Here is a 27,615-nt window from a genome sequence, read left to right on the forward strand (position 1 = left end):
TCTGAAGAGGATCAAGATGATTTCAAGTTGGTAAAAAATAAAGCAAAATTCCTAGATCCATTAATGAAAATGACTTCACTAGAAAAGTATGAAATGGGAAGAGACATATGTGTTGGATATAAAGGATTTGGTCAGATTATGGAAGGTCTTAATGTTCAAGACAAAGCATGGGGATTCCATTCTAAAATTTGTGTTAAAGACCATTCAAATTTATTTAAAATGTACAAGACAAAAAAAATGCCATAAAGAAAAATCTACTTTTGGAAGATTCAAGAGCACTGGAATGGGTTGTTGTGAAGATAACATAAGGCATTTGCTGTGCACCTAGTTAGTATAGAAAAACTGCCAATTGTAATAATTAGGAGATCTGTAGTTTTATCCAGGCTCTGCTACTAAGTAACATATGAGCATGAACATCTCTACTTCTCTGGGCCTCTGTTTCATAACATGTAAAATGAAAAGATCCCAAGGAGTCACTTCAGGTTTAAAAATTCCAATTATTCATGTTGAATCCAGAGATCAAGGAACAGTACTCAGTACTTAAGCAGTGTTTTCACCCCCAAACCCCTCAAAGAATAAAGCTAAATAAGTTTTTCATGGTCCAGTTTGCATATTTTGATGCGGTCTTTACTTAATTTTAAAAGTCATAAAACATGAAAAGCCAAGAGTTCCCCAAAGTAGTCCCAATGCAGGACACTTGGGAATTTCAGTACACAATATTATTTTAAATACAGTCAACAACTCAATTCACACAGATTGACAGATGCAAGGAAAAGTAGACCACCGACAGATTTTGATTAAACTCCACAATCAGAAAATTTCATAGAAAAACAATAAACCACTGCATATTAGTACATCACATTGAAATATATATTTAAAGTATACGTCCTCCTTTAAATGGCAGTGATTATACTTGTAAACTTTTTGTTGTTCCACATTACCCACGTCCATGACAACAAGTTCTGTTTGGTCAACTCCACTGTCTTTCTTGGGTCTGAGCTTTTTGAGCTTTCCTGTGTTGACAGTTACAGCCTCTACCCACAACTGAATCCATCTATCCAGAAATGCCCTCTGTCTGAGGGTGGGGAGCAGGTGATATACAAGTCAACCTGAAGAAATCTCTCACCTTTCTAAAATCAGGAAAAGGATTTGACCCGACAATTAGAGACATAACCATACGCCATGGGCAGTTTATACTTAATCACTATTTAGGCAGGAAGCTTTGTCAAAATGGAATTAAGATTCAGGCTAGAGACGATTTCAGTGGGACTTCTTAGTTATCTCTCTTTTGGGCCCTTACTGTTAAGGAAGGAGAGATAAGAAAGGATGCCCATCAAAATTGGCTGACTTCATCTCAGCCTTGCTTTTAAAATGTCACACTTTAAAATTCAAAGGCTAATAATGATAATAACAAGTTGCTTTATGAAAAGGACCTATCCGCTTAAGCTTTAATCAAACAACTTGCATTTTTTTAATATATATTGAGATTCTCAGGAGCTAGCAGAAAACTCTGGTTGCAGTTGCACATGTACGAAAGCAAACACTCTTCTGTTTTCATCGAGACTCGGTCTGTGGCTGTCGGGAAGGCCTTCGCCTGTGCAGTGCTAACCAATAAGACAGATCTAACTAAGATGGGACGCTGACAAGAAGGAGCTTCTTTCCTTGAAATCCAAACATCGTCTCAAATTGACGTTTTCTGTCCTCTTGGCAAGAAAAGGTCCATCGACTTCCTTCACCACTAGGGAAATTCAAAATGTTTACTCAGGAAGTTTCATTCACCTCCCTTTAATTTACAGTAGGTGCATGTTAACGACAGAAAGATGAATTCCCAAATTGCAATTGAAAATACTGACAACAGTTTAAATATATTTCTTAATTGCTAAGGATGTATGGATTCTTCCACACTCCTATTGTCTACTTCAGGTCTGAGATGCTGTCTCCCTTTGGCACTTCTCTAAGTAGGCTCTTCAGCAGAGAAGAGCCTCTCAAAGGTCAAATCTTCTCGCCCAAGGGAAGTGCTCAGGATTCGAAATCTTGAAAATTCTGTGCCGGGTCTCACTGGGTGGCCTTGTGAAATCCAACCAGAACCAGATTGCTTTTGAACAAAAAGAGGAGTCAAAGAGAACTTGGGTTTCCAGAGAAAAATAAAGTGCTGCCCCCTATAAATCACAGTCTCTGTGGAGTACAGTGTCTTCCTAAAGAGGTAGAAATAATAGGGGTGTGTGTTGTAGATGCCCATATTTCAATGATACTGAACACTGTATCTTTTAAGGGCTTAAAATGGACTGACTCCACTCATCTCTCTGATTTTTTCATAAGTAAGCCAGAACACCAGTGACCAAGGGGTCTGAAAGATTAACCAAAGAAGTTAGTGCATATTTCAAAGTGATTACGAATATTCTACATATATGCATATACATCTTTGAATGACGAAGTCACTTTGAATCCATTTAGGCTGAAAACAAATATTTTGGTATTTCACCTTTACAGAGCACTTAATAACTGACAGCATTTTCGTATTTTATTTTTCATAGATTTCTCTGAACAATTTACAATAGAAAGGAAAGGAACTGATATGCCTATTTTACAGATGAGAGCTTAGCAATTGAATACCTAATAACATATTGCGGAGCTAGACTACAGCTTCCATTCTCAGGTTCTTTTCACTGAACCATTACTAGCCGAAAGGCTAGGACTCGCCATGCCTGAATTCTAGGCTGGACTCCTCTATGGGCACTTTGTATGTCGAGACGGACAAGGAGACATTTAAGACCTTGAAACTGAAAGCCAAAGATGATCCCCTGAGATTTAGATCACAGGCTCAATACCTGAGCTAACAAAAGTGGATACAAAAATTAACATTAAAAAGAGAAAAGAGCTTCCGGCTCAGAGAGAGATAACTATCTTAATATAACTGTTATCAGAAGGAATTATAAAGGGATGGGGGTTATTCAACAATAGAAGATATAAACATAGAAGGACATCACAGAGGAAACACTGGAAGGAACCATCAGAGAAAGCATCTTGGATCAGTTCCTGTATGGTTTGGTTCATAGGTTATGCGTGATATAGTTCACAGAAACACCATCACACTACAGTCAAAAAAGAAGCTTGAGCAATTAGACTGTAGAACGGATTTGGTTACAGACTCTGTAAAGCAATATTTACGTCATGTGTTTAGAAATACGGAGGGGGGACTGAGACTTTACCAGTGGATTTAGGGGAACACATCTTGATTAGTTAAATGTGAGAAGACATAAACAAAATAAAGAATATGAAGCCGTGACAGTATCATATCCTTGTGACAACAAAACTCGAGTGAGCCACGGATATAACTGCAATCAGATCAAGGTATTAGAGGTCTTGGTTAAGACTGGACTCTGTAATCATTCCTAACTGTTCTGGTAATCAGACTTCTGTATGCAAATTAATTAGGGATTGAGCAAAGCAAAGTCATACTACTTTTATGTAGTGGAAGGGACTGGGATGGAGTTCAGCTGGGTTATGAATAGGAGCTGGGCAGGGAGAGCGTACGGCCACTAACAGGGGTAATATATAGATGGGATCCACTGAGCGTCTGGGCAGGAGCGCATGTGACTGGTGCATGTTTACTTGTTTCTTCCTCACTAGTATAGTTATACCGCTGCAAATAATCCAAGTGTATATGAACCCATGTGGCCTGCTCTGGTCTGACTGTGCACGTACCTGCTAAAAAGAGTCCTTCTCCATGCCTTTTACTGTAGGGCTGAGCACAAAAGGGCTCTTGGTTTGATATTTTTAAATACTAAGATGACAAATAATCTCTTCCTGTTATTTTTCTGTGTTCAGCAAGCAGCCTCCTGATTGTAACCTGCCTTCACGTACAGCTTGCATTTAGGAGGCACACTGTCCAAAGGACTTCGGCATCTGGGTCACTTGCCAGTGTGTTTCTCAATGTGAATGAGCCAATGCTGTGGTCTGATCATTGGTTTTAATGAGTTCGGTTGAAGTGAATCTGTATTTGCAAAGCCAATTTCCTTGGAAGTTTCATAAGTCAGGTTTCTAAGCTCAGGGTCATGCGCTATGGCAGGTCAACCAGGCAGTGCCACCCTGGAGGTCTCTGCTGGTTAGCCAGTCATTTTAGGGACATCTCTCTATCACTGTCTCTTTCCCCTGACCACTTGTATAATTGGTGCAGGGGCCTGAGAGATGCACTATACTATGTTAGTTAGGAGCATGGGTGTTTTTTTGTTTGTTTGATTTGTTTCTCAGAGAGAGAGAGAGAGAGCATGAGCAGGGGAGGGTCAGAGAGAGAGGGAGACACAGAATCTGAAACAAGCTCCAGGCTCTGAGCTCGCTGTCAGCACAGAGCCCGATGTGGGGCTCGAACCCATGAACCGTGAGATCATGACCTAAGCCAAAGTCGGACCCTTAACCGACTGAGCCACCAAGGCACCCCAGGAGCGTGGGTTTAGAACTGGGCAGATGTGCAGCTAATTCCCAGCTCTGCCACATATCAGTTTGTGAACTTGAGCAGACCTCTCATACTTTGATCCATGTTTTTCTCACCTGAAAAATGAGGATAACACTACCTGTTTTACTAGGTTCTCAAAGACTTAGCACAGTGCCTGTCCTATATGAAGTACTCTTCTTTCTCATTTATACTTCCTGAGTCCCATGCACAGAGAATGGGTCAGATTCAGTGGTCTCAGCATTCCTTTGGACTTGGATATTCTCTCTGCCCTCACACCTCCTGACCCTGATTTTTTCACAATGGCCTTACCATCCTCATAGTCTCCCACATGAGACACATAAAAGTGCCATTTCCTTTGTTCCTTTCCCTTACTTTCACATAGAGTCAGTTAAGTCCTGTGGTATTAACCATAAACATCTCCAGCATCTATCTTCGCTCCATTTTTACAATCATTCTCCAGGACAGACCACTGACAAAACTTCCTTTCATAGGTCCTGGCTTTAAATGTATCTTCTATATTGCTGCCAAAGTAATCCTGTCCCCAAACAAACCTTAGTACTCTGCTCCCATGGTTAAACAGCTGCTTGCTTACTCTAGGGTTTCACCTTAACCACCAAACTTGCCCCAGTAAGGTCCTTCTTAACCCGGTCTGTAAGTGCGTCTCTAGAATTCTGAGAATTCTGTCCCACCACGTCTCCCCTAAGGACCTATTCTCCAGCTACAGAGCATTTTCTGGAGTTGTCCAAACCTACTGGGCCCACACATGATTTGATGCCTACACTTATGCTGCTCCCTTAGGCTTTTCTTGACAAATGCCCCCTGATCTTTCAAAGCTCAGATCAAATATACCTCTGTGGAAGACTTTTGTGCCTTCCCAAACAGTTAGAGCCTTGTTTACTTCACTGTCCATGTTCCCAACACATTTTATTTATACCACTAGTAGAGCAGTAATACAAACTGCTTAGTAAGACCATGTCCTCTGGAGTCAAACTTCCTGGGTTTGCCTCCCTGATCCCACTAATTAATAACTACCTAGCCTGGCTAAGTTATTTAGGCTCTTTAAGCTTTTGTTCCTCCTCTGTAAGAGAGATATGACAATAACCTAGAGAAGGACTGTTGGGAAATTTCAGCAAGTTAATCCATGAAGCTGATTAGCACAGTGTTGGTGCTATTACCAAATGATTTAATAATACTGACTTTATTATTTCTGTAATTTTAACTATTTACATGTCTATCTTCTCCATCACATTATAAGCTCCTCTCATGCCAAAAACATATTCCTTAGTGCTACCAGCACTCATGATAGTGTCTGGTTCATGCAGGCCCAATCACAATCTTCCTTTCCATTAAGAAACATGCATAGATTTGAGGTAGTTTCAAGGTGTAATCAAAACAGTCAAAATAATATTTTACATTCGGGCTCACTTTTAGATCACATACTGCCAATGGCTTTGGCTATTAAATCCATGCTAATAGATACCTACTATTGCTTGGTGATGTCATTTATTCTCAGAGTTTCAATTCCCATCATATATAGACAGTGCTCCCCTCTAAAGCTCCATCCCCATATTTTCTGTTAGATCCAGATTGATATATGAAGCTAGTCATCTAGTTTATCTGTCCTTAGATGTTCTATGAGTATCTAAAATTTAAGAAATCTAGAGCTAAACTTGCTATTCTACCACAAAATCTTCCCAACAAATGATCCCCACGTTAGGATATTACATCATTTGCTGCTCCGGTTGGAAATCTGGGAATGAAACCCGCTTTCCTTGTCTTCTTCAACCATTTTCACCTCCCCATCCAGTCATGTTTCTAGCTCCTTGCTATCTCCTAAATTATTTTTTGAATCTTTTTCTTTCCCCACTGTGATATTCTAGTCCACACTATCATTATGTCTCATCTTCTACTACTCCTGGCCTTTCTCTAATCCACATGGCAGCTGGAATGATCTTTTTAAAAATACACCTATCATCAAACTGGTGCCCTCACTCTTATGGGTCCTGTGGGCCCTTCCCAAACTGACCTCTGCCTCTCTGTGGCCTCACCTAGCACCTCTCTCCATGTCTCCATGCCTCGGCTGGCTGGGTTTCCTTCAGTTCCTTGAACTGATCATGTTTTCTGTCTACTCCCAATGAGTCCCTCTACCTACAGTGTTTTCTCTGCTCTTTTTACCTGGCTAAATCCTACTCATTCTTCAAAACTCAATTCTAAAGCCTATTTGCCGTGGAGGTGCTCTTAATCTCCAGGCCTCCGCTATATGTACTTGCTGTGTATTTCCATAGCACCATGTGCTTTTCCTTTACCACTAGTCACTTCTACTTTTTTATTCAGTGTTTAGCCTTACCAAACCAGCAGCTCCAGCACTAGGGCAGGGGCTGAGACTCTTCTGTTCATCCCCCAAACCAGGCATTGAGTACAGGGCTTTGCATGGAGTCAGTGCCCAATTAATATTATTATATGATATCGTGTAAAGTATTGATTGGATTTCTAAATCCATGACTCATTCATTCTTTCAAATACATTCTAACTTACAAAATACTTGAGTACCTTGTGTTTATTATATATGTTATATTACTTGAATAAGTCTAACTCTACATCTTAGTTTATTTACCTCAGTAAAAAATAACATCCAAACCAAATTATAACGACATAATGCTTTCTTACTAAGCAGAGCTTTGTGATGATAAGTATAAAGGATAATGCAACACTTGCTGTCAAAGTAACAAAATTTTGTTTGAAACGGTAACATTTCCATAGGAACGGTCTCTGGCATAAAATCTTTATACCTGTCCCAAACTACAGTACTTTGACTAAATAGACTATGAAAGGTTTTTACATTGCAGAAAACCCTCTCCTCTGGCTTTAGAACAACAGAATAAACTTATTTATTTCTGGATGCAATTGAATTAGTTTACTTTAATCTACCAAGAAAGGTAATAGGACTCTGAGGAGACATAAAAAGAAAACAAAAAACAAAAGATACAGAAAGGAGAAAGAATTGTGGGTTGGGGGGGGGGGGGAGAGCCATGCTAAAAATCAGAAGAGAAAGGGGAAAATATTTACAGATTAAAAGCAATTTAGGTACAAAGAAAACAAAAACAAAGGAAAAACCTAACGTTACCATTCTCAGCCAAGATGGTAAAAAGCCTTTATACAGACTCATGAATCCTTCTCCTTGAACAGCCTGAATCAAGCAGTCAGTTGATGATTTATACAAAAGTCCCCTAAAAAGAAAAGACAGTTCTACTAAACTTCTTGTGTGTAAGTAGATGTATAAATAAAACATACTCTAAGGAAACTTACTGTATGGAAACTTACTTAAATATTTTCTGCCAGCTTTGAACAAGTAATTTTAATGGTTCAATATATACAGATCACCTCTTTGGAATTTAAAGATATTTTCTTTAGGTGTCTAAGGTTGACTCTTCTGTTTCATCCCATCCTTAGTGTTAAAGTTAGAATTCACTCCACCTGCTCTCTTCCAGAGGGAACATACTGTTTTTTTATCAAATCAAATTCTCCATGTTACCTATAAGTCATAAGCTTCTAAAGAAAGTGCTCTGTAAATTCTCAGCAGAGTATATTTTCATAAACTCTTTGAAAACAATAAAATCAGAATAAATACCTTGTGTCTAAATAATATGATCATTAGATTAGCTTATATCCCCATCAGATAAAGAGCAGGTAAGTACATAGAAACAGTTTGCTGGATGAACACATGAACACACGTACTCATTTCGATCAGGAATAAATGCGGGGAAACATCTTAAAAGAACATTATTATTACGGACATTCAAACACACGAGTGGTGAAGACTTTCTATCTACCTTCCTTGTTTATCTCGTGGTTGATTCATTATTCGGCTTTTGATGACATCAGCAGGTGTTCCCAGAATAGAAGCTACCAGTCCAGAACATAAACTGTAAATACAAATCAACGAATTTGAAAGATAATAAACACAGTGGTTTCTAAAGTTTAACAAAAGGAAATTGGATATTTAGACAGAGAGAATGGAATCCTGTATATATCATTGTTCTTCATAATAATCTTAGTTTAGCTTAAAATCAGTGCGTAAGTAATTCACTAAAGAGGTAGAAAAAAGAAAAATTAAAAATAAGATCCAGTCAATAGATACACACTGAACACCTACTGGTGGGAGGCACTTTTCTAGGCAGTAAAGAAGCCACAAATGATCCGTCCCTGAGGCGCTTAGTTGGGAAGAGGCAGAGAAGAAATGGATAATTTCAGATGCTGGTAAGTGAAACGCAGAACATAAAGTGGGACAGTGTGATAGGGAGCAACGGAGTGACAGGCAGTCGGGGAGAGGCTCCCCCGAGCGGCAGCAGAACAGAGACCTGAATCGTGAGAAGGATCCGTGTGAAGAAGACATGGAAGAAGAATGCTGCGGGCAAGAGGAAGGCCCAGGAAAAGCTGTGAGTCAGAAATGCCCTTGATGCGCTTCAGAGACGGAAAACGGCCAGCATGGCTGTGGCATCCGAAGGAGGGAGGCCAGCCACATGAAAGACTAGAGAAGCAGGCAGAGAGCAGCCCATGAAGACTATTTAAGGAGTCTGATTTTATTCTAGATAAGAAAGGAAGCCATTGAAAGGATCAGAAGCAAGGGAATCACCTAATTTGGTTAATGTTTAACAAATAAAAAAGTTCACTCTGACCACTGTTTAAGCCTCACTTCACTGTGCTTTGATTTGAATATAATAACCTTACCTTCTTCTGCCCATCCTAAAGGATTTTTCTAAAATACAAGTCTAACTATGTCATTTTTTTCCTACTTAAAGGCGTCTAAGACTCATTCCCTATTACCTGATTTAGCTTATACACTGGCTGCCACACATAATTACTCCAAGATCATTTCTCTGCCCATTGTGCTCTGTCAACATAACTAAGTGTAGTTCTCTGCATTTACCATACTATGTAACACTTCCGTGCCTTCAGTTCTTCCATTTGGAATGTCCTGCACCCCAATCTAATAGGAAAATTCCTCTTTTTCCTTCAATCTATGCTCAGGCATGAGGTCTAATAGGTTTCTATTTATCCCTTCTTCCTTTATCCAACAAGGCTAATCACCCCTTCTTGAAAAAGGCATGTCAGTTACTCAGAACAGACAAAATGGGTGTGGTCAGCCTATTGCAGAGTAAATCAAGATTCTGCGAGGATACAGAGAAGTTCATCAAGACACTGAGAAATTAAGAAATCATGATAGTTCGTTATATATGTGGGCAGGAGAGGCAATACAAAGCACGTGTGTCCACAAACTGAAAACCCATGAACTGCTTTAAACTTTTCCAGGAGAAAGACATACGGTGAGTAAAGGGGTGGTTGGCCTGAGTCATAGAGAATGGAAGTCCCATGTCCCAGCAGCCGAATCCATGGACTGGGGTCCTGGCAGGAAGAATAATGGCTTATAAACCTAAATGGCCAATGCAAAGTGAAAAGGAAAATTGTGGAAAACTTTTGGGTCCTTCCGGGACATCAAATACCTCACAAAGACAGGGACCACTGCCTTCTGTGCCAAGGCTGTTGAAGTCTCTGAAGGCTCTAGGGCAGGGAAGTTGACATTACCTTAGGAATCTTCATACTCTCTCTTACTCTAGAAAGCACCCAGACTCTGCCTACCTCTTTCAGGCCAGGATTTATAATCCAAAGGAGAAAACTACTTTGGAAATATTTGAATTCAAGAGAAGGAATTCCTATAACCTATTTCATATTACAGCGAATGACCCTACTGTATTTCATGTACACGTAGCCTATTTCATGTACTGCAGCAAATGACCTAATAACTTCCTTGGGTCTCTGTCCATGTTAGCAGGCATTGTCTATGTGGGAAGAGCTCTCGTTTCACCATATCCATCCCCGTCAGTGCACACTGCTGCTCTTTTCATATTCTTTCCTATTAGTTCAGATTCTTTGCAAATTTAATACCATCAGTTTTAACACACCTTCATATTTTCACATAGAAACATCTTAACTAATACCTAAGGATATAGTGTGCACTGGCTAGACTTCTTTAAAAAATAAATATTGAAAGAGCAAATAATATATTAAAGATGCCTCAGATAAGATAGGATCTAGAGTCAAAGTGAAAAGATAGAGCAATAATACAAGGAACATCAATTTCACCCAAGCTACTTGCATTGAAATGGATGCTGCTGCTTTTTGCTCTTGGTCTCTTTGCTAGTAATACCCCAGGATGGAGTCCAGGACACAGCTGAAGTGACAATGAACAGAAAGTGACTGGGCGAGTCTTCTGATCTCTCCAGAAGGCCCAATGTCTGTTTGTACGACCAGTGTAAGATATTCCATCAGCACTGTTTCAGAGAAAGCAATCCTCTTAAGGATGAACTAAATAATCATGCTCATGTGACTGAGCCCCACCTTGGTCACAGTCTGATCAGAGCCTGCTTACAATTCTCTCTCCCTCTTCTTCTCTCTCTCCTCCCCCTTCCCTCTCTCCCTTCCTCCCTCCCTTCCTCTCCCCGTCTAAAAATTAAAAAAAAACATTAAAAACATTTAAAAAAAGAGGAAAAAAAGATTATCCTGGTCTTTCTGTTCTAGATCATTGCCTGACCATTAATTCAACTTTCCACTGTTTGTCTGCTTTTTTTTTTTTTTTCTTTAAACATAACTTGTCACCTGCTTTCTCACCTCACTAAAATCCTGACTTGTCTTTTACTGTTCTCGCTCTACCCGGGGACTTCATTTTACTTACAGCATTTTAAAAAATTGTGGTAAAATAGACACAACACTCAATTTACCATTTTAACCAGATTTAAGTGTGCAGTTCAGTGCTTACACCATTTTTATTTATGTCAAACTCATTTTTCCTTAAGTGTTGATGGCTCATATAAAGCTGTCTGATTGTACAGCTGCAATCCCCTTCAAATCTCCATGAGCATTCATTCATTTTATTCTATGACACGGTATCCAGAAATTCCAGATCACACGGCACTATTTACTGACTTAGAGTTCATGGCTAGCAAATTTTGAGCTGCCTCAAATACCACACATATTCATACCAACCCATCAAAAAACCTGATCTGGTGGGTGGAGCTCAAAAATGAACCAAATGCCCACCACCCCATTTTTCTAAACCCTGAGTTAGAGAATCATCAGACTAAGTTATTTCAGATTAGGGCTGGAATATATATACCTGGAAATCTTACGTCTTTCCAGAAAAGATGGACCTGTTTGGTGGAGTAGTATACGTTAGGCAGATTTACACCTGCTGGGAAATCCATGATTCTTTGGTTAGTGGTGGGGTGTTTCAAAGACCATGTGGCTAGAAGGTCCATGAAAAAGGAAGAGTGGCAATATCAGTGTGGGACTAAGGGACAGACCTGAATATCCTGATCCTAGAGTAGATCATAACACTGGAACAGACAAGCGTCTTGAAAGGTGAGAGTCTCACAAGATGACTAGGTAGAAATGGGAGACGAAAGTCTCCCGGGCAGAGTGAACAGCATGAACAAAGATAGTGCAGGGAAGATGGTAAGGGTGGGCACAGATGTAATACAAAGGTGTTCAGGATGGAAGAAAGAGGCGGAAGGAGGCCGAAATCCTCAGTTTCCTCTGAAAGAGGAGGCCAGACTATTGGCTACAGAAAGTATGATGTAGCTCAGGAACACACGCGGGTGAGTTAGAATGGGAAGGATGGTAAGCAAAGACATATACATAGATTGCCCTAGTAGCACTAAGGATAACATTTATTTTTAAAGTGGAGGAATGGAGAAAAACTACTCTAAGAATATCAAGTTCAGGTAAATCTGAAATGAGGAATTACTTCTATCTATATATCTCCCAATCTCCTTGGTTTGACACTATTAATATATTTTTAGAGTTCTCTAAATGGCTTAAAGCATTCTGGAATTTGGACACATAATCAGAGGCTAAATGAAATCATTATAATGTTAAGGACATTTATAAAGTAAGCCACTCTCGTGGATAATTTGAAATTGTGTTGCAAAGAGATTAAGGTGCCGCTCCTTCCTGGAGTGTTCTACTTCCTGTCTCTCTCAAGAGCTCCAGCCCTTCAAAACACTTAGCTAATCCTATCTCCTTTGTGGGCTCATCCAAGTGGTTATTTTTTTCTTCCTCTTTGAACATTGCAGTAAATAGTCACTTTCTTTCAGCATTTACTGTACTTGGTTTTTATACTTGTCTTGCTTTCCCCTTGGTCAACTCCCTGCAAAGGAGCCTGGGTTAACTTCTGTACCCACTGCAGGGCCCTGCAGATGCCTTTATCATAAAAGATGCTCAAACGTATCTGTGAAACTGAAGCTGAGAACTGATCACCAGAATCTGACCCCAGGAGGGTCCCATCGAAGTGCAAATATTTGGGAAGGTTTAATATGAAACATTCTGTTTCATATTTAATATGAAACAAACACTTCTGTCTGTCCCCCGCTTTAGCTGCAACTATTTTTAAGAAAATTGTTCTTTGTGGGGCGCCTGGGTGGCTTAGTCGGTTAAGCGTCTGACTTTCGCTTAGGTCATGATGTCGCGGTTTGTGGGTTCGAGCCCCGCGTCGGGCTCTGTGCTGACTGCCAGCTCAGAGCCTGGTGCCTGTTTCAGTCTGTGACTCCCTCTCTCTCTGACCCTCCCCTGCTCACACTGTCTCTCTCTCTCTCTCCTAGAAATAAAAAAAACATTAAAAAAAAATTTTTTTTAAAAATTGTTCTTTGTAAATGTACTGTCACCTTGCCTTAAGGGTAGTATCACTAGATTCTCAATCAAAAGAGACAAAAGGTTAGAATTTATGCCAATATGCAAGAAAAGTGATATAGAAAAAAAAATGAATCAAACTAAAATAATCACTTACCTTGATAAACCATGAGTCATGATATTGTCCTCAAGTGGTGTATTCAGTACCAGATAGTGTTTCACTGTATCATAAGTGGTCAAATCTGGCAATTAAAAAGAAAAAGAAGGCTGGAATATTCATTCATTTGACAATGACTGTCTTTTATGTTATGAGTATGTTAGGCTTGGGGCGGGAATGAAAGATACCATTATTGTTCTCAAACAGAGGAAAGCAAGCTACAGATGGAGGTGGAAGAAAAAAGGAAGAGAGACAGAAACTCAATTATGTCCTTTGAACATCTGAATCCAGCTAAGCCTAAAGTCAGCTCCGCTGCTGGGCTTTCTCAGTATTTGAGCTGATAAATTCCTTTTTTCAATCATAAGTTAAGTTGAGTTGCAGTTCTGTCACTTAAAATAAAAGGTCTTGACCGTTACTCTCTGTCAAGCTCTTCATGTTTTTTTTTCTAATGACAATGAAGACCTGTTGCAGAGTTTTAAACAGGGCAGTGATATATCACAACACCGGAGTTTTATAAAGATAACCTACAGTGAAGCACAGGGAAGTAAACTGTAAGGAGGCAAGAATGGATTGATACATCTGATCATTCACTAAATGTGTGTCTACCATGTGGTAGGCATTATTCTAGGCGCTGGGGAAAGAGCCTTGGACAAACTGAACAAAATTCTCATTCTTTGTTGAGGGGTGAGACAATGAACAAAGAAGTAAACCACATGGCATTTCAGATGGTAATAGCTAATAAGGCAAAGAAAGGGGGATGAGACTACCAGAGGGTGGAGAAGGACGCGTATCAATTTTAAAGATGTTGATCAGGAAAGGCTTCTTCATAACATCTGAGCAGCAACCTAAGGAAAACGTGACAAAATAAACCTTGGAGATATCTAAGAGAAAGTGTTCCAGGAAAAACAACAGTATGCATTATATCCCTGAGGTGAAAGTCAGCTTGGTGTGTTAGAGGAACAGCAAGAATTCTGGTCTATCAGGAGCAAGTGTCAGGAAGTACCAGGGTCCAGGCATGGAGAGCAACAGGAGCCAAGGGAAGGTTTGGAGCAGAGCAGCAGACTGATCCAGGTTACTGTTTACAAGGACTACTCTGTTTGTTTGGCTATGAGCAGACTATAGGGAGATGAGGCAGATCAGACATAAGACTACTGCATTTATTCTGGGAAGGGGGGATGACAGTTTGGACGAGGGAGTTGGGGAGCACTGATCAGATTCAGGATGTGTTTTAAAGGCAGAACCACAGAAGGATTAGCCAGCAGACTGAAGAGAGAGCAAAAGAAAGGGATCAAAAAGGACTGTAACATTTTGGGCTTACACAATTTGAAGGGCAGCGCTGACATTTTTGGAGACGGTGAAAATGAGAACTGGCTGATTTAAAATATTTTAAGCAAGATGATGGACTGGTGACCTTGATGAGAGCAGTTTCAGATGCATCGTGGGACACAATGAGGAGACCAGTCTGGAGGCTTTTGCAGCGATCCGGTAAGGGAAGATACATTATACTTGGACAAAGTATAATTGGCTCCTTGGACGAGAAGACGTGGGTGGATGCGAGATATAGCTAGGAAACAGAAGTGGCTGGATTTGGAGTTAAGTGAAAGAGACAAAAATCATGTTTAGGTTTTTGTGCTGGCCAAGTGAGAAGATGATGTTACCATGTTTTGAGATCGGGAAGAATGGAGAAGGAAGTGGTTTGATAAAGAAGTTTGGTTTGGACACAAAGCAATGTATTTGAGATAACCCAAATAAACGTGCTGAGTAAATAATTGGGGACCTGGAAGAGAAACCTCAGCTACAAGAGATTTTGAAGCATAGAACTGAGAAACTACAATCAGAAAAGATCCCTGATAACTAAAATATGATACAGTAGACATGGATGGACTGAAATGGCAAAACAAACAGATTTACTTCCTTTGAGGTTTATGTGACGTTACTATAACGTTCAAAAAGGCTATCTGTTAATTTCCTCGAATCATATAATTTTGGTCTTAGAAACAATTCTTTCACTCGTTAATTCATTCACCAACTGCTTATTGACTACATGTAAGGGACTAGGAAAATAATGGTAAATAAAACATGGTCCTTGCCTTCAGAGAACTCATAATCTTGTGGAGATAGACATATAGTAAGTACAAAGCAATGGAATGAGGTACAAGCAATAACAGAGATAAGCACCAGGAATTTCAGAAGCACATGAAAGGGCCCCTAACACTACATGGCTAAGGAAGGGTAGTTGTGGGGTCCAGGAAAATTGCACAGTGGAGAGGCACTTCAGCTGGTGCTAAGTGAGCTGCAGGAGGAAACTAGATAGGAGAAGGGACGACAGAAAGTATGAGGTGAAGAACAGAGTGACATCTGTAGGCGGTGGAACCTTCTTACTCCTGAATCAATGAATTGATCAATTCCCTGAAGGTACCAGGTGGACGGTGCAGACCTTCTGTGTTATGTTATGAAACTTCCACTTTGTTCTGTGAGTGATGAGAAGCCAGCAAAGGGTTTTAAGGGTCCCAGTACCATGTTCAGATGTATGTTTTAGAGAAATCCCTCTGGGTACTGGGTACAAATAACGAGGACAAAGAATTACATCAGCTAGATGGCTGTGTCAGTGCTCTAGCTATGTGGCTTTGACGGTGAGTATTGTAAAAACAGTCATTTTAAGGACACTATAGTGTTATGTATTGTGGGAGGGCACTTTTAGAAGACAGAAGCAATTAGTGACTGAATATCAAAGATGAGGTGTAGGATGTGTTAAGGAAGTGTTGGGGCTTCTAGCCTGAGGTGTCAGGCTGCACAAGCTGGGTTATACAGCAATAGGAGCAGGGCTACTGGGGGATCTGGGCAGTCTGGATATAACGACTACCATGTGCTTACATGCACCACTGTGAATCTTAGAATGGGGTGTGGGTGGAGAGAAGACCTCAGAAACTGTTTAGTCTTAATATCCTTATTGTCACAATTTGCTTGTGTTAGGAAATTCTTTTCATAGATCACCATGGAGAAAAGTAAAAATGCTGTTGGGAAAATTTCAATTAAGGTATTACTACATAAAAGAAGGCTGTTGCCAATATACGTTATTAAAACTAATAAAATAAAGATTTTCATTTTCCCTGCTGTAAGCGCTTATCCTTACAGTGATGAAGGCAGTTACGACTTCTCAGAATTCAGTAAAGTTTCCATTACCTCCCATGTTCACCAGCGCTGCTCTTTGTATATTGGGTACCCAGCCTGCCCAAAGCCCACGTATTCCTCCTTCAGATAAGATTTTTGCAAACGCATGATGCACACCACGAAATCTAAAGGAATAATAATAATGAAATGTGAAAACTATGCATTTCTGCATATGGAATGCAGTTGGATAAGCTTTGCCTATAACCATTATGATTTGGGGTAAAAATAACACCTTACTTATCCAGAATTGTTAGATATTAAATCAATCCATATAAGTTAATTTCCAAATAAACTTTTTCTTAGGAAAAAAAAGCCAATGTTTGGCTTACACATTTTTTTATTGAAATCTTTATCAACTCTCATCCTCTCCTCAGGTTATTCATTTATTTACTTTAATGTTTATTTATTCTTGAGAGATAGACAGAGACAGAGCATGAGCAGGGGAGGGGCAGAGAGAGAGACACATACAGAATCCAAAGCAGGCTCCAGGCTCCGAACGACCTGTCAGCACAGAGCCTGATGTGGGGCTTGAACTCACAAATCACATGATCATGACTTGAGCTGAAGTCGGATGCCTAGACGACTGAGCCACGCAGGCACCCTTCTCCTCAGATTATTAAACAGGTTAAAATTCCTTTCTTGATATTTATGTCATCAATGCACATATGACATCCAGGAGGGAACGGTGGTTATCACACGTCTGGTTCATTTTACAAGTACTGTATGAGATCTGCAAATTTTGTGATTTCACCAAATAACATTGAAAAAAATCAAACCTCAAATATTCTCAGAAAAGAAATGACATTTTTAGCTCAAAGGGTAGGGAGGGCAATGTCATAATAAGAGTTCTTAAAATCGAGTACTTTTGGGTCTATAAAAATTTACTATCCTATCTCGATTCTGCTCTTGTTTATTGTACACAGGTAAAAAACGATGCTGAACCATGAATCAAGTCTGGAAATCTCTGTTATAAAATAAAAGCCTCAGTTTTATATAGTCAGAAATATCTGGAGTTCCATGCTACCTTACTAGTTGAGTGGCTTTTATTTAGGTGTTACATTCCCTAAGTCTCACCAAAAAGATAATATGACATATTTACTGGGGATACATAATAGCTATTATGCTATATGGGAAGTTATACTCACAAATGATGGTCATTGTAGCTAAAATCTGTTGTGCACTTATCAAGCATAAGACTTTTTATATACATAAGATAAATTTTATTCCTGAAAACTCTATAAAATATGTAGTAATATTTCAATTTCTCTCTGAGGAAACTGAGGCTTCGAGAGGTTAAGGAACTTGATGAAGGTTGGAGCTAAAATGTGGCAAAGGCTGGATATGAATCCTAGGATGTCTGACCCCAAGGTTGATGTTCTGTACATGAAGTGTTTTTTTTTTGTTGTTGTTTTGTTTTTTACTGCTACATCAAACCAAAAATTTCCAACAGTGGAAACAAAGGGAAAAATTGAGGAGATTAGTTAAAAACACATATATTTCTAGATCCCAATAGTTCTCTCCATATATCCAGTCATGGCAACATTGCTCCACCCTGCTACTTAGTAATTAACTAGAAGTTGTTACAAGACAATAAAATGGGCCCTGGGGTTCTGTAAACTGCTGGGTTAAGTCAGAGTGGTACCCTTTTGTCCTCTGGTGGGTGTTCTCTCTCTGTTTGGAGGGCTCAAGGGGGACGTGGACTGGTAAGCCCAACCTTCAAGGAGCCAGCTAGAGGAAGAGCAGGATGAAGAGCGGTGGTCAGTGGTGGGCTCTCAAAGGAGGCCCCAAAACCTCCTGCCCCTCTGGCCTAGCCACAGACCTGCAGTGTTCAGAGGAGCAGACCTCTCTGTACTCAGCCCAAGGCATCCTGCACTTTTCCTCTTTTCTGGGAGAGGTCTATCAATATCTAAGGTTTTGCCCCTTTTCCAGGGAAAACAGTGTAAGTGGTATTTTAATAAATTATTTGACATGAAGCCCTTTGAAGAAAGGCAGACTTCAATAATGTAGAATAATGCAATAGGAGAATTTTATATCACAAAGTCATAATAAAAACCTTCTTTCAACTTGGGGCAAAGAGGAGGAGCAGAAGCAAACAGGGAAGTGGAAAGAACCTGCAAGGTCAATCTTGCTATTTCCCTTCTTTCAGGGAGAAAGGGAAAGAAACCTAGCTTTTAGACATGGATGAGCCAGGCAATCTAACTGTCATGCAAACCTTCGGGTACGGACCCTTTTAAAGATGGAAAAAACAGAGACTAGGAGTGCTAAGTGACTCCCAAAGCACTAATCCATAATGGCAAAATTGGCATTCACACTAGGGCAAATTTTAGTGATCAGACTTTATATCAAGCTGTAACAGGAGACAAGTCTAGCTAACTTGGCTGGGAAAAGCAGCAAAGAGCTACGCACATGTATAATTTGTCTGGTAGAAAACATGTGCACTTTAACATGCAAAGAAAAGATCCATGTTAGCTCTTCTCTTAGTGAATTTATCTTCCAAGTTGAAAAAGGCCAGAATTAATGTCTTTACTGCATATGGGATTGCAAAAATGCATAAATCATTAGGTAAATGTTCAAAGTATGATGGGGGAGAGGAAAGGTATCAGTTAATTGTGGAGAACTTACCTCAAAGGCTTCCCTTCAAGTTTCCTTTTCCCTTCCATTTGCATCTGAACCTTCACTAGATCAGTTGGGTTGGCTAAAAATTGGCCAACAACACCAGCCATCATACCTCCAATCACTGATTTCCTGATTATAGAAGGAGATACATTTTTAGCGGTTTTTGCGAATTTCACAAAGTTTGTAGATAACAGTACCAAGCTGCTACAGCCCTTGCATAGGGGACCTCAGACAAAGCGAAGAAAAGGACAGACCCAAACAAATCACAGGGCAAGGTGAGTGGCCTGTCTGTTTACTGAAGGGAGGGTTAAAGGGCTAGAAGGAGTTGAAATTCACATCTGGTTTCAGGGGCCTTCCATAGCCTTAAATTCAAAGGAAGGGCAGTTGCTTCAAAGGCATAAATATCTGAACTGATAATTTAATTGTTGTTTAATTCTGACCACAGGAAAATAAAAACAGCATAGATGTAATCAGTCTAACAGAGACAGAAGCTGGCCAAATTTTGTAAATTACTATTTTAGATATTTTGCAAAGTAAAGGGGGTTTGAAAGCTTTCCTCTCTTTGAAGAAACTCTCTCTGTCCCTAGACTCTTTCCTCTCCTCATCTCCCAAAGCCAATAGTGATCAAGTCTAGACTAGTGTACTTAAACGTGCTTTGAATCTACGCCTTCCTCTCCATGCCAGCTACTCAGGTCTCAGATCAGGCTCTGGTCATCTTTTACCTTTTCCCAGGAGAAAGGGGGTATTTTCTTTCCTTTTACTCTAAAACAATATTAGAAGATGTATAAATGGGTATAGAGTAAAAAGGGTCCCTATCACCAGTTCCCTCCTCTGAGAGGAGAAGAATCACAATTACTAGTCTCTTATGGTTTCCCAGACATAATCGTAATGCATTCACTGAATGCTTATTATGTCAGGCACTGTTCTAGGTACTTTTAAAAACATCATTTAATTCTTATGTCAACCCTATGATATCAGTACCACTGTTATATCCTCTTTAAAGATAAGGAAACTGAGGCATAAAAGCAGTTAAATGATGACTTAAATCACACAACTAGGGAGTGGAACAGCCAAGATATAATGTCAGGAAGTCTGAGTGCAGACCACCTACTCTTCTTCTTTATTTTAATGTTTATTTATTTTTGAGAGAGAGAGAGCACTAGAGAGAGAGCGAGCGAGCAGGGGAGGGCAAGAGAGAGGGGGACACAGAATCTGAAGCAGACTCCAGGCTCTGAGCTGTCAGCACAGAGCCCGATATGGGGCTTGAATCCACAAACCGTGAGATCATGACCTGAGCTGGAGTCCGACGCTTAAGCAACTGAGCCACTCAGATGCCCTACTAATAATATCTTTTAAGATATAATTTTCCTAATACTGTATCTCAAAGGTTATCAATTCATATAGAGCTGCCTCGTTTAAAAGAATTGTTTCATAGCATCCCACTTTATGGACACGCCACAATTTACTTAAACAGATTAATGTTTAAGAAATTTGAACATTTACAGGACATTTGACAGGCCATGCCAAATTCTTTTCCATAGAATTTGTATCAATCTCCACTACCAGAGTGCCTGGTTCTCACAGTGATGAATGTGGTACATTATCATGGTTTTTCTTTTTGCGAATCTTATATCCATGGCCTCCTTGGCAACTGTGACATAATTCTAATTCTTTAGGCATCTGTCTCTATTACTGTGTGCTCAGTGATGGCAAGGACTATAGCTTTTTCATTACGATAGCCTCAGTATTAAATACAGAACTGGCACGCCATGACCATTCCATAAATACCTACTGACTGAATTAATTGTTCTGACTGGGCCAAAGGGCATCAAGCCCATACACCCTGGGAGCTGACTTCATAGTGAAATATTTCTTTTGAACCCCTTATCTATAACTTTCTCTTCTGGAGGGAATTACAAAATGCAAGGACTATTAATCTATTCTATCACTAATTCTGGGAAAGCAATTAGAATAACTTAGTACATTACCATTTTTTAAAAACAGAGCCAATAGATTTCACCTGGAAGGTGAAGTTCTGTTTATTGCCCTTTCCTTACAGTTGTGACTTAGAAAAGATATTATTATAGACATTGTTATTGGTTTGTTACATAAAACTTATGACATTCTTCCAAAGCTGCATATTATGCTTTCCTGTATAAATATATCAAAGTTTACCTAATTACTTCCCATTTGATAGAGATTTAGTTTTTTTAAAAAAAATTACTAAATGGGTGATGGGCATTAAGGAGGGCACTTCTGGGATGAGCACTGGGTGTTATATGTAAGTGATGAGTCACTAAATTCTACTCCTAAAACCAATACTACACTATATGTTAACTGACTTGAATTTAAATTTTAAAAATATATCTAATTAAAAAAATTACTATTATCAACATTGCTACAGTCAATATCTTTGTGTGTGTGTGTTAATGCATAGGTACGAGTATTTCTGAATGATTATATCATAAAGGAAGAGTTGCTGGGTCAAAGAATTACACATTTAAACATTTTAACAGGAATTTATTCTCCATAAAAGCTCTATAGTAACTGGGGTGCCTGGGTGGCTCAGTCAGTTAAGCGTCTGACTTTGGCTCAGGTCATGACCTCACGGTTTGTGGGTTCGAGCCCTGTATCTGACAGCTAGCTCAGAGCCTAGAGCCTGCTTCAGATTCTGTGTCTCCCTCTTTCTCTGACCCTCCCCTGCTCACATTGTCTCTCTCTCCCTCTCTCTCAGAAATAAATACATTTTAAAAAATTAAAATAAAATAAAAAGCTCTATAGTAACTTATATTCCCATTAACAGCTTAATGGCTAAAAGACAGTTTTAATTAATTTCCCTGATTACTGTTGAGGTTGAACACATTACGTGTTTAATGAACACTTATATATTTTCTTTGGTGAATTTTGTCTGTTGATATACTTTCCCTATTTTTCTTTGTGTTTTTTATATGTTTTTAACTTGTTTATAATAACCTATCGTTCTGTTTCTGATATAAATATTATAAGCAATATGCACTTACATACATTATCTCATCTAATCCTACAAAAACAAAAGCCTGATGATATTACTTCTACAAGTAAGAAAACTGAAGATAAAGATGATAAAGTAGTTTAACCAGATTACATACAAACTAGAAGAGCTGGAATTTGAGCCTCTCTCTGACTCGAAAGCTCTTTTCTCAGTAGAAAGAGGCATAGAGAAGGTGCTCTGTAAGAATTCTTTTAATACTAAAATATTAAATAAAGTATATAAAACTTTAACATACATATGTACACATGTTTGATGCTGTGTGCAGGAAATGTTCAATTACTTGAGTTTACATTATAGTGATTCTTTATTTTAAGCCTATCACGAGGCAATTTTGGAACAAATGCACGATTTTATATGTAGCTAATGGATAAACATTAAAGCCTTGGGGGCAATAGCACATACTACTTTCAAAACAAAACTTACCAAAGAGGATAATGCTTATCTTCACTTTTGCCAAACACAACTTCACGGAGATGTTCATAGGTAACCATGCGGCCTCCAGAATAGACTGTGTAAAACAGATCATTTAAAACGTGAATTCAGCTGGATGGTTCATAAAATGAGAGGACATTTTGTCCTGAGCGAGTGGATATCTCTAGCTCTCTTTCTCTCAGGTGCCCTACACTTCAAACACATGGCTTTTCCTTGACATTTCTCTAAAGGTGGCATGCAGCAAAACTCAGGCCTTCTCACATGCTGTCTGATCTCTCTTAAATGAATTCTCCCTTCTCTGCTTTGCTAACTCCTCCTAGTCCTCCAAGACTCAATTCAAAGAACGTGTTTTCTGCGAAGTGCTCTGCTCCAGACTGCCACTGCACCTGCCGTGCTTCTCCTCTGTTCCCCCAGAACTACCGAGGCATACATCTAATATGACTTTGATCACGTTAATTGGAGATTAACTTGGCGTTGTTGCGTATCTTTCCATCGGACCGTGAGCTTTTCTGGGCAGGCTTTGTGTGTTTTCATTACTCTGTGTGCCCTCTCAAGGACAGAGGTTGGTGCACAGCAGGCATTTTCACTGAGTAAACACGCATGACTTCATCGGATAATTTTATTATATTAAGGTAATCTTTCAGTCAAGTACCAAACATATGAAATGAATCTTAACTGTAAAGCCATATATGATGGGCAACAAAATACAAATGAAAAGAAATCAAAACAGTCATGGGAAGCAAAGGAGAAAATAAAGCAAAAAAGAATGGAAAACAAAAATCATTAAAATCAGTACACGGTATTCACTTTTCTTGATGTTTCAGGAAGTTTGATGAAGTATTTTAATATATGCAAAAATATGCCAAGCACCAAAACACCAAGAGTCTCCGCACACACTTCTGGATAGCTCTTGATGAGTACACTCTTAACTTACTCATCTGAAGAACTGAAGCTTTAAAAGTAAAAAGCTGGTAAATATTAAGACTGGATACTTTTCTGGTCAAAGGTCCCTACATACTTGAGGAGATATTATGAATGTAGAGGAGAAAAATGCCACGTCTGTACTACCTCCTTTTGAAGCCAAGTTTTACATTCTCCCGTCCACAAACTGAAAACCCAACAACTACCATGTTTTTGAGTGCCACTTTAGAAGCAGGGCAGAAAAGCATCCTCACTGGCTGTGGCATAGTTACAACTATTTCCTTTAAGAGTGACTGATGGCTCACACAGGTAGTTAGGTAGCCTTGGAAACTGAGGCTGTACTCAATGACTTCGTTGCCATAATAGGATTAGTCATCCTTGTTCCCTCTCCAAGTTACCTGGTCTGTAACGTATGGGACAGAGACTACTGAGATTTGGCATTCTAGTCAAGTATGTTTTAATTTTCAAAGAACATGAAAAATTTAAATTTCGTGTTCCAAAGTTTCCAAAGTGGAGAAATATATCAATTATTCATTTTTTTCCTTAAAAGTCTTCAAATGGAGGGTGCCTGGGTAGCTTGGTTGGTTAAGCGTCCGACTTTGGCTCAGGTCGTGACCTCATGGTTTGTGAGTTCGAGCCCCACGTCAGCTCTGTGCTGACAGCTCAGAGCCTGGAGCCTGCTTCAGATTCTGTGTCTCCCCGGCTCATGCTCTCTCTCTCTCTCTTTTAAAAATAAATAAACATTAAAAAAATCTTCAAGCATGCAGTGAAATAGAGAAAATGACTCCGTCTATGTCCTTGAGATTGATCAATTGCTAACCTTTTTGTCATATTTGACTCATTTTTTCTTAATTGAAGTCCAATACAGACATCATGACAGTTCATCCCTAAGTACTTGTATGTGCATTTCTAAATATGTAAGGCGATCATTCCTTAATCACCTTAAATTGGTAGTTAATGTTCTTCTTAAGAGAATATGTATTCATTTATCACATTAATAGGAAAAAAAAAGCTACTGGTTTTTCGACATAGCTAAACACAAAAGCAGAGGACACAAACACAGCACTCGTGACAAACTTACCAGCTGGAATCAAGATAAATACCTACGTGTCTGTAAATGGCAGGTGTCACTCCTTGCCAAAGCTTTAGGAAGCCTTCTTCTTGAACAATCCCTAGGGCTGTGCGTACCATGCCCCTATAGGGAGCAGAATCTCCTGCACTGTCTCCCAACCGAGCAAGGGCAGCTTCTCCTTGCATTTGGAGTCGAGTTTTTGTGAGATCGAGGGGAAAGGTTGCTAGCAAAGAAAAAACAAAATGAGGGGGAATCCCACAACACTCTGAGAAACATACTAAAAATTCTAAAATTCTAAAGTTATAGAACTAATATTTTAAGTCACTACAAGATCGATGGTTCTCGAATTTTAGAATACATCAGAATCAGCTGGGGAAATTGTTAAAGATTATTTCCTAGCCCCATGCTCATGGATTCTCAGTAGGTTGGTGGGGGGTTAGAAATCTGTTGATTCTTACGAACTCCCAAATTTAAGAATCCCTGTCTCAGAGCACGCCCCAGCTCACCAAGAGAAAAAAAAGTGACAAGACTTGGGCTCTTTTTATTCAGAAATTTCAGCCTCAAATATACTTTAGTCCTTAATTTTTGCTTTCGATAGGAATAATTTCAGATATTCATATTCTGTGATGTTCCCTTGACTGCAACCATGATTAGGACCCAATGTGACTTTTAGAATACTATACTACTTATGACAGGTTCATAATAAATGCAGGTGAAATGGAATTTCACAATTTCATGGGTGATGTTCACTGACCCCAAGTTTAAGACACAGAAGATGTAATACAGAGTTTATAATGTTGCCTTTTTATACAAGGGCGGCATGCTCAATATACTTTTGATTAAGGCACATACTGAATTGTTTTTCCAGCACTAGGTTTTATGTATGGTCTCCTCACAAGTACCAATTGTGCTTGAAAAAATTTTTTCTAGTAATTACATTTTGAATCCAAGGTAGACATTTTACGTTGAAACAATGAAGCTAACTGGCCCATATTAGGAAGATCGAGCTCAGAACTTTATAGGTACAACTGAAATAATGAGATTCAGATACGTTCATGAAAATTACTGACATTATATGAGTCTTTTCAATGACCACTGCCTGACACAAAACCATAGTTATGCTTTTTCCATGAGAGGACACAGTAGGGGGCAGGAAATATTAAATCTTACCACTGGTGTTTGGAAAAAATATCTTGCCGATAGTTCCCCTAAAACAGAAGTAGTTTGCATGAAGAGAATTTAAGCCGTGCTTTATTAACATAAGAGCCCTGAAAAGTCTTAAGATATAGGCATGTCTATATTAACACGGATTATGCCTCTCAAAATAATTTTGGTTTACTTGCTGGTTATTAAATAATGCTTCAGTTTCTGAACCTAAATTGTTTTGTACTCAAACCATCTCCTACTTTGATTTCCCCGCCTCTCATCCGCAGCCCCCACATCATTCTCCACAAATTTTTAACAAAAGGAAGGGTTCTGTGCCAAAGCCATTGGTCACAGCGGGGGAACTGTCAGGTTAAACAACGCACAAATGAGCAAATACACAAAGGGCAAATCTCTAACGCAGCAATCTGATTTTCAATTTTTTAAAAAGTCAATGAATCGTATTTCAGTAAAAACAATGAATAACAAAAATTTCCATCAGCTTTAGAAGAGAACGAATTTAAAATAGAGGGTCCAAAGGGCAAGAATGGGGGAGCATAAAGGGCAAAACAACAGACTATGTTGGCTCTGCTGGAAATACAAAGTAAACTCATTTCAGAACAGGACAAACTACCACGGCCTAATGATAACACATCAAAGCTGTTGCTTCCCCTCCATCCCCCATCAGGCAAGAAAATGAAAGGATAATCTTAAAATGCACAGTGAAGGCTTCAGAGGTAACAAACAGGCACTCTGCTTACAAAATCCTGGGAAGGAACACCACCTGCTCATGCAAGGGCATCATTATTCTCTCTAGGTAATCTCGAGTTTTCTCTGACTTGCTTATGCATATGTAACTGTCCATCCCCTACTAATCTCTTACGGTACTTGATATCTTCATTATAATAATTAGCACAGTGGAATCGTCTGTCTCTGCATGTCTCCCCACCCGCCTGTAAGGTCAGGGCTGAGTCTTTTAAGCTCTATCACCACAGTATTGTAGTCGTTATAATAACGTTGCAATTAATGAGTGCCCCGCCTTGGACTTAGCATTTGACTTCTCAGAATCCTGCAAGGTAAACACAGTATAGATGAGTCAAACTCAAGAAGGACAACTGACGGATGTTGTGTGGATGATCAGTAAGTGACAGGTTAATAACGTAAGTCCCACAAGTTGGTGCCACAACTTGGACCCAAAAGACAGCGATAGAGTGAAGCTACGTAAGAACATAAATCAGAGAGATGATCTCAATAAGGATGAAAAGTCGCTTGTATTTTTATTAAAAGGTCATCCTCACGGAAGGGAAAAGGATTCGTATAGAGGAATGACAGCTGATGAAGCTTCCAAGAGTAGACATTCAGGCACCATGGCACCCCTCTGAGGAAGACTAAATTGGAAGGAAAAGACCTTAGTGACCTCCAGTCGCCTTCCTCCTCCTCCTCCTCCTCGCAAAGCCGGCCTTGCCCCGGCCCTGCCACAACCGCCAGGCAGGTGTGCAAGAAGGCGCAAGCCAGCCGGCCGCACACCCCGTGCCCGTCACCCCCACCCTCAGCGCGGCACCTCGACGACTCGCGGGGGCGGCCCAGGCGGGGGGCGGCCGGGTACCTAGCTCGGCCACGGTAGCCGCGCAGCCCGACAGAAGGAACTTGCTCGCTCGGGGCCATCTCTGGGCGAGCGGCAAAAGCCTCTCCTCATCCTCTGGAACCGACATTCAGCAGCAAGACAGGACGACAATGAACCCCTTCTGGCCGGCGCCCCGCGCCGCGGCTGGCCTCCCACTCTGCCAGGGCGGCCCGTCCTCAACCGACGAGTGGCGGGGTGGGGACCATTTCCCTCGCTCGGCTCAGTCAGGCCGCCCCGCGAACCTGCAGCCTTCCTAGCATCCCCGGGCTGGAGTGCTCCACGGGACTGAGAGCAGGATAAACAACGCGGAGCC

At 39.9% G+C, this 27,615-nt stretch overlaps 1 protein-coding gene across 3 annotated transcripts; it reads right to left on the minus strand.

Moving 5' to 3' along the window:
* On the minus strand, window positions 1–27,561 carry SLC25A27 (solute carrier family 25 member 27). 3 transcript variants are annotated; one of them, XM_039231100.1, is made up of 9 exons: window positions 27,285–27,561; window positions 24,567–24,758; window positions 22,534–22,618; window positions 19,086–19,208; window positions 16,476–16,588; window positions 13,293–13,377; window positions 8,284–8,376; window positions 7,578–7,680; window positions 1–1,738 (listed from the first exon to the last, which is right to left on the minus strand). In XM_039231100.1, exons 1-9 carry the CDS (start codon window positions 27,388–27,390, stop codon window positions 1,733–1,735), a joined length of 906 nt encoding a protein of 301 aa, XP_039087031.1. In that variant the 5' UTR covers window positions 27,391–27,561; the 3' UTR covers window positions 1–1,732. The 3 variants fall into 3 exon arrangements, with proteins under 3 accessions (XP_039087031.1, XP_039087032.1, XP_039087030.1); XM_039231101.1 differs by having other exon boundaries at window positions 1–2,095; XM_039231099.1 differs by lacking the exon at window positions 1–1,738 and adding an exon at window positions 2,049–2,347.
* Window positions 27,562–27,615: the final 54 nt, after the last annotated feature.

Source organism: Hyaena hyaena, unplaced genomic scaffold, assembly GCF_003009895.1.
Source record: "Hyaena hyaena isolate Hyena2069 unplaced genomic scaffold, ASM300989v1 scaffold_55, whole genome shotgun sequence".
In the NCBI taxonomy this organism is placed as follows: domain Eukaryota; kingdom Metazoa; phylum Chordata; class Mammalia; order Carnivora; family Hyaenidae; genus Hyaena; species Hyaena hyaena.

Coding starts and splice junctions, on each gene's coding strand:
- SLC25A27 (XM_039231101.1), bottom strand. CDS start 27,390: ATGTCGGTTCCAGAGGATGAGGAGAGGCTTTTGCCGCTCGCCCAGAGA. Junction 19,209..22,533: donor GATAAGCATTATCCTCTTTG/GTAAGTTTTGTT, acceptor TTCTATAATCAG/GAAATCAGTGATTGGAGGTA. Junction 16,589..19,085: donor CTTGAAGGGAAGCCTTTGAG/GTAAGTTCTCCA, acceptor TTATTCCTTTAG/ATTTCGTGGTGTGCATCATG.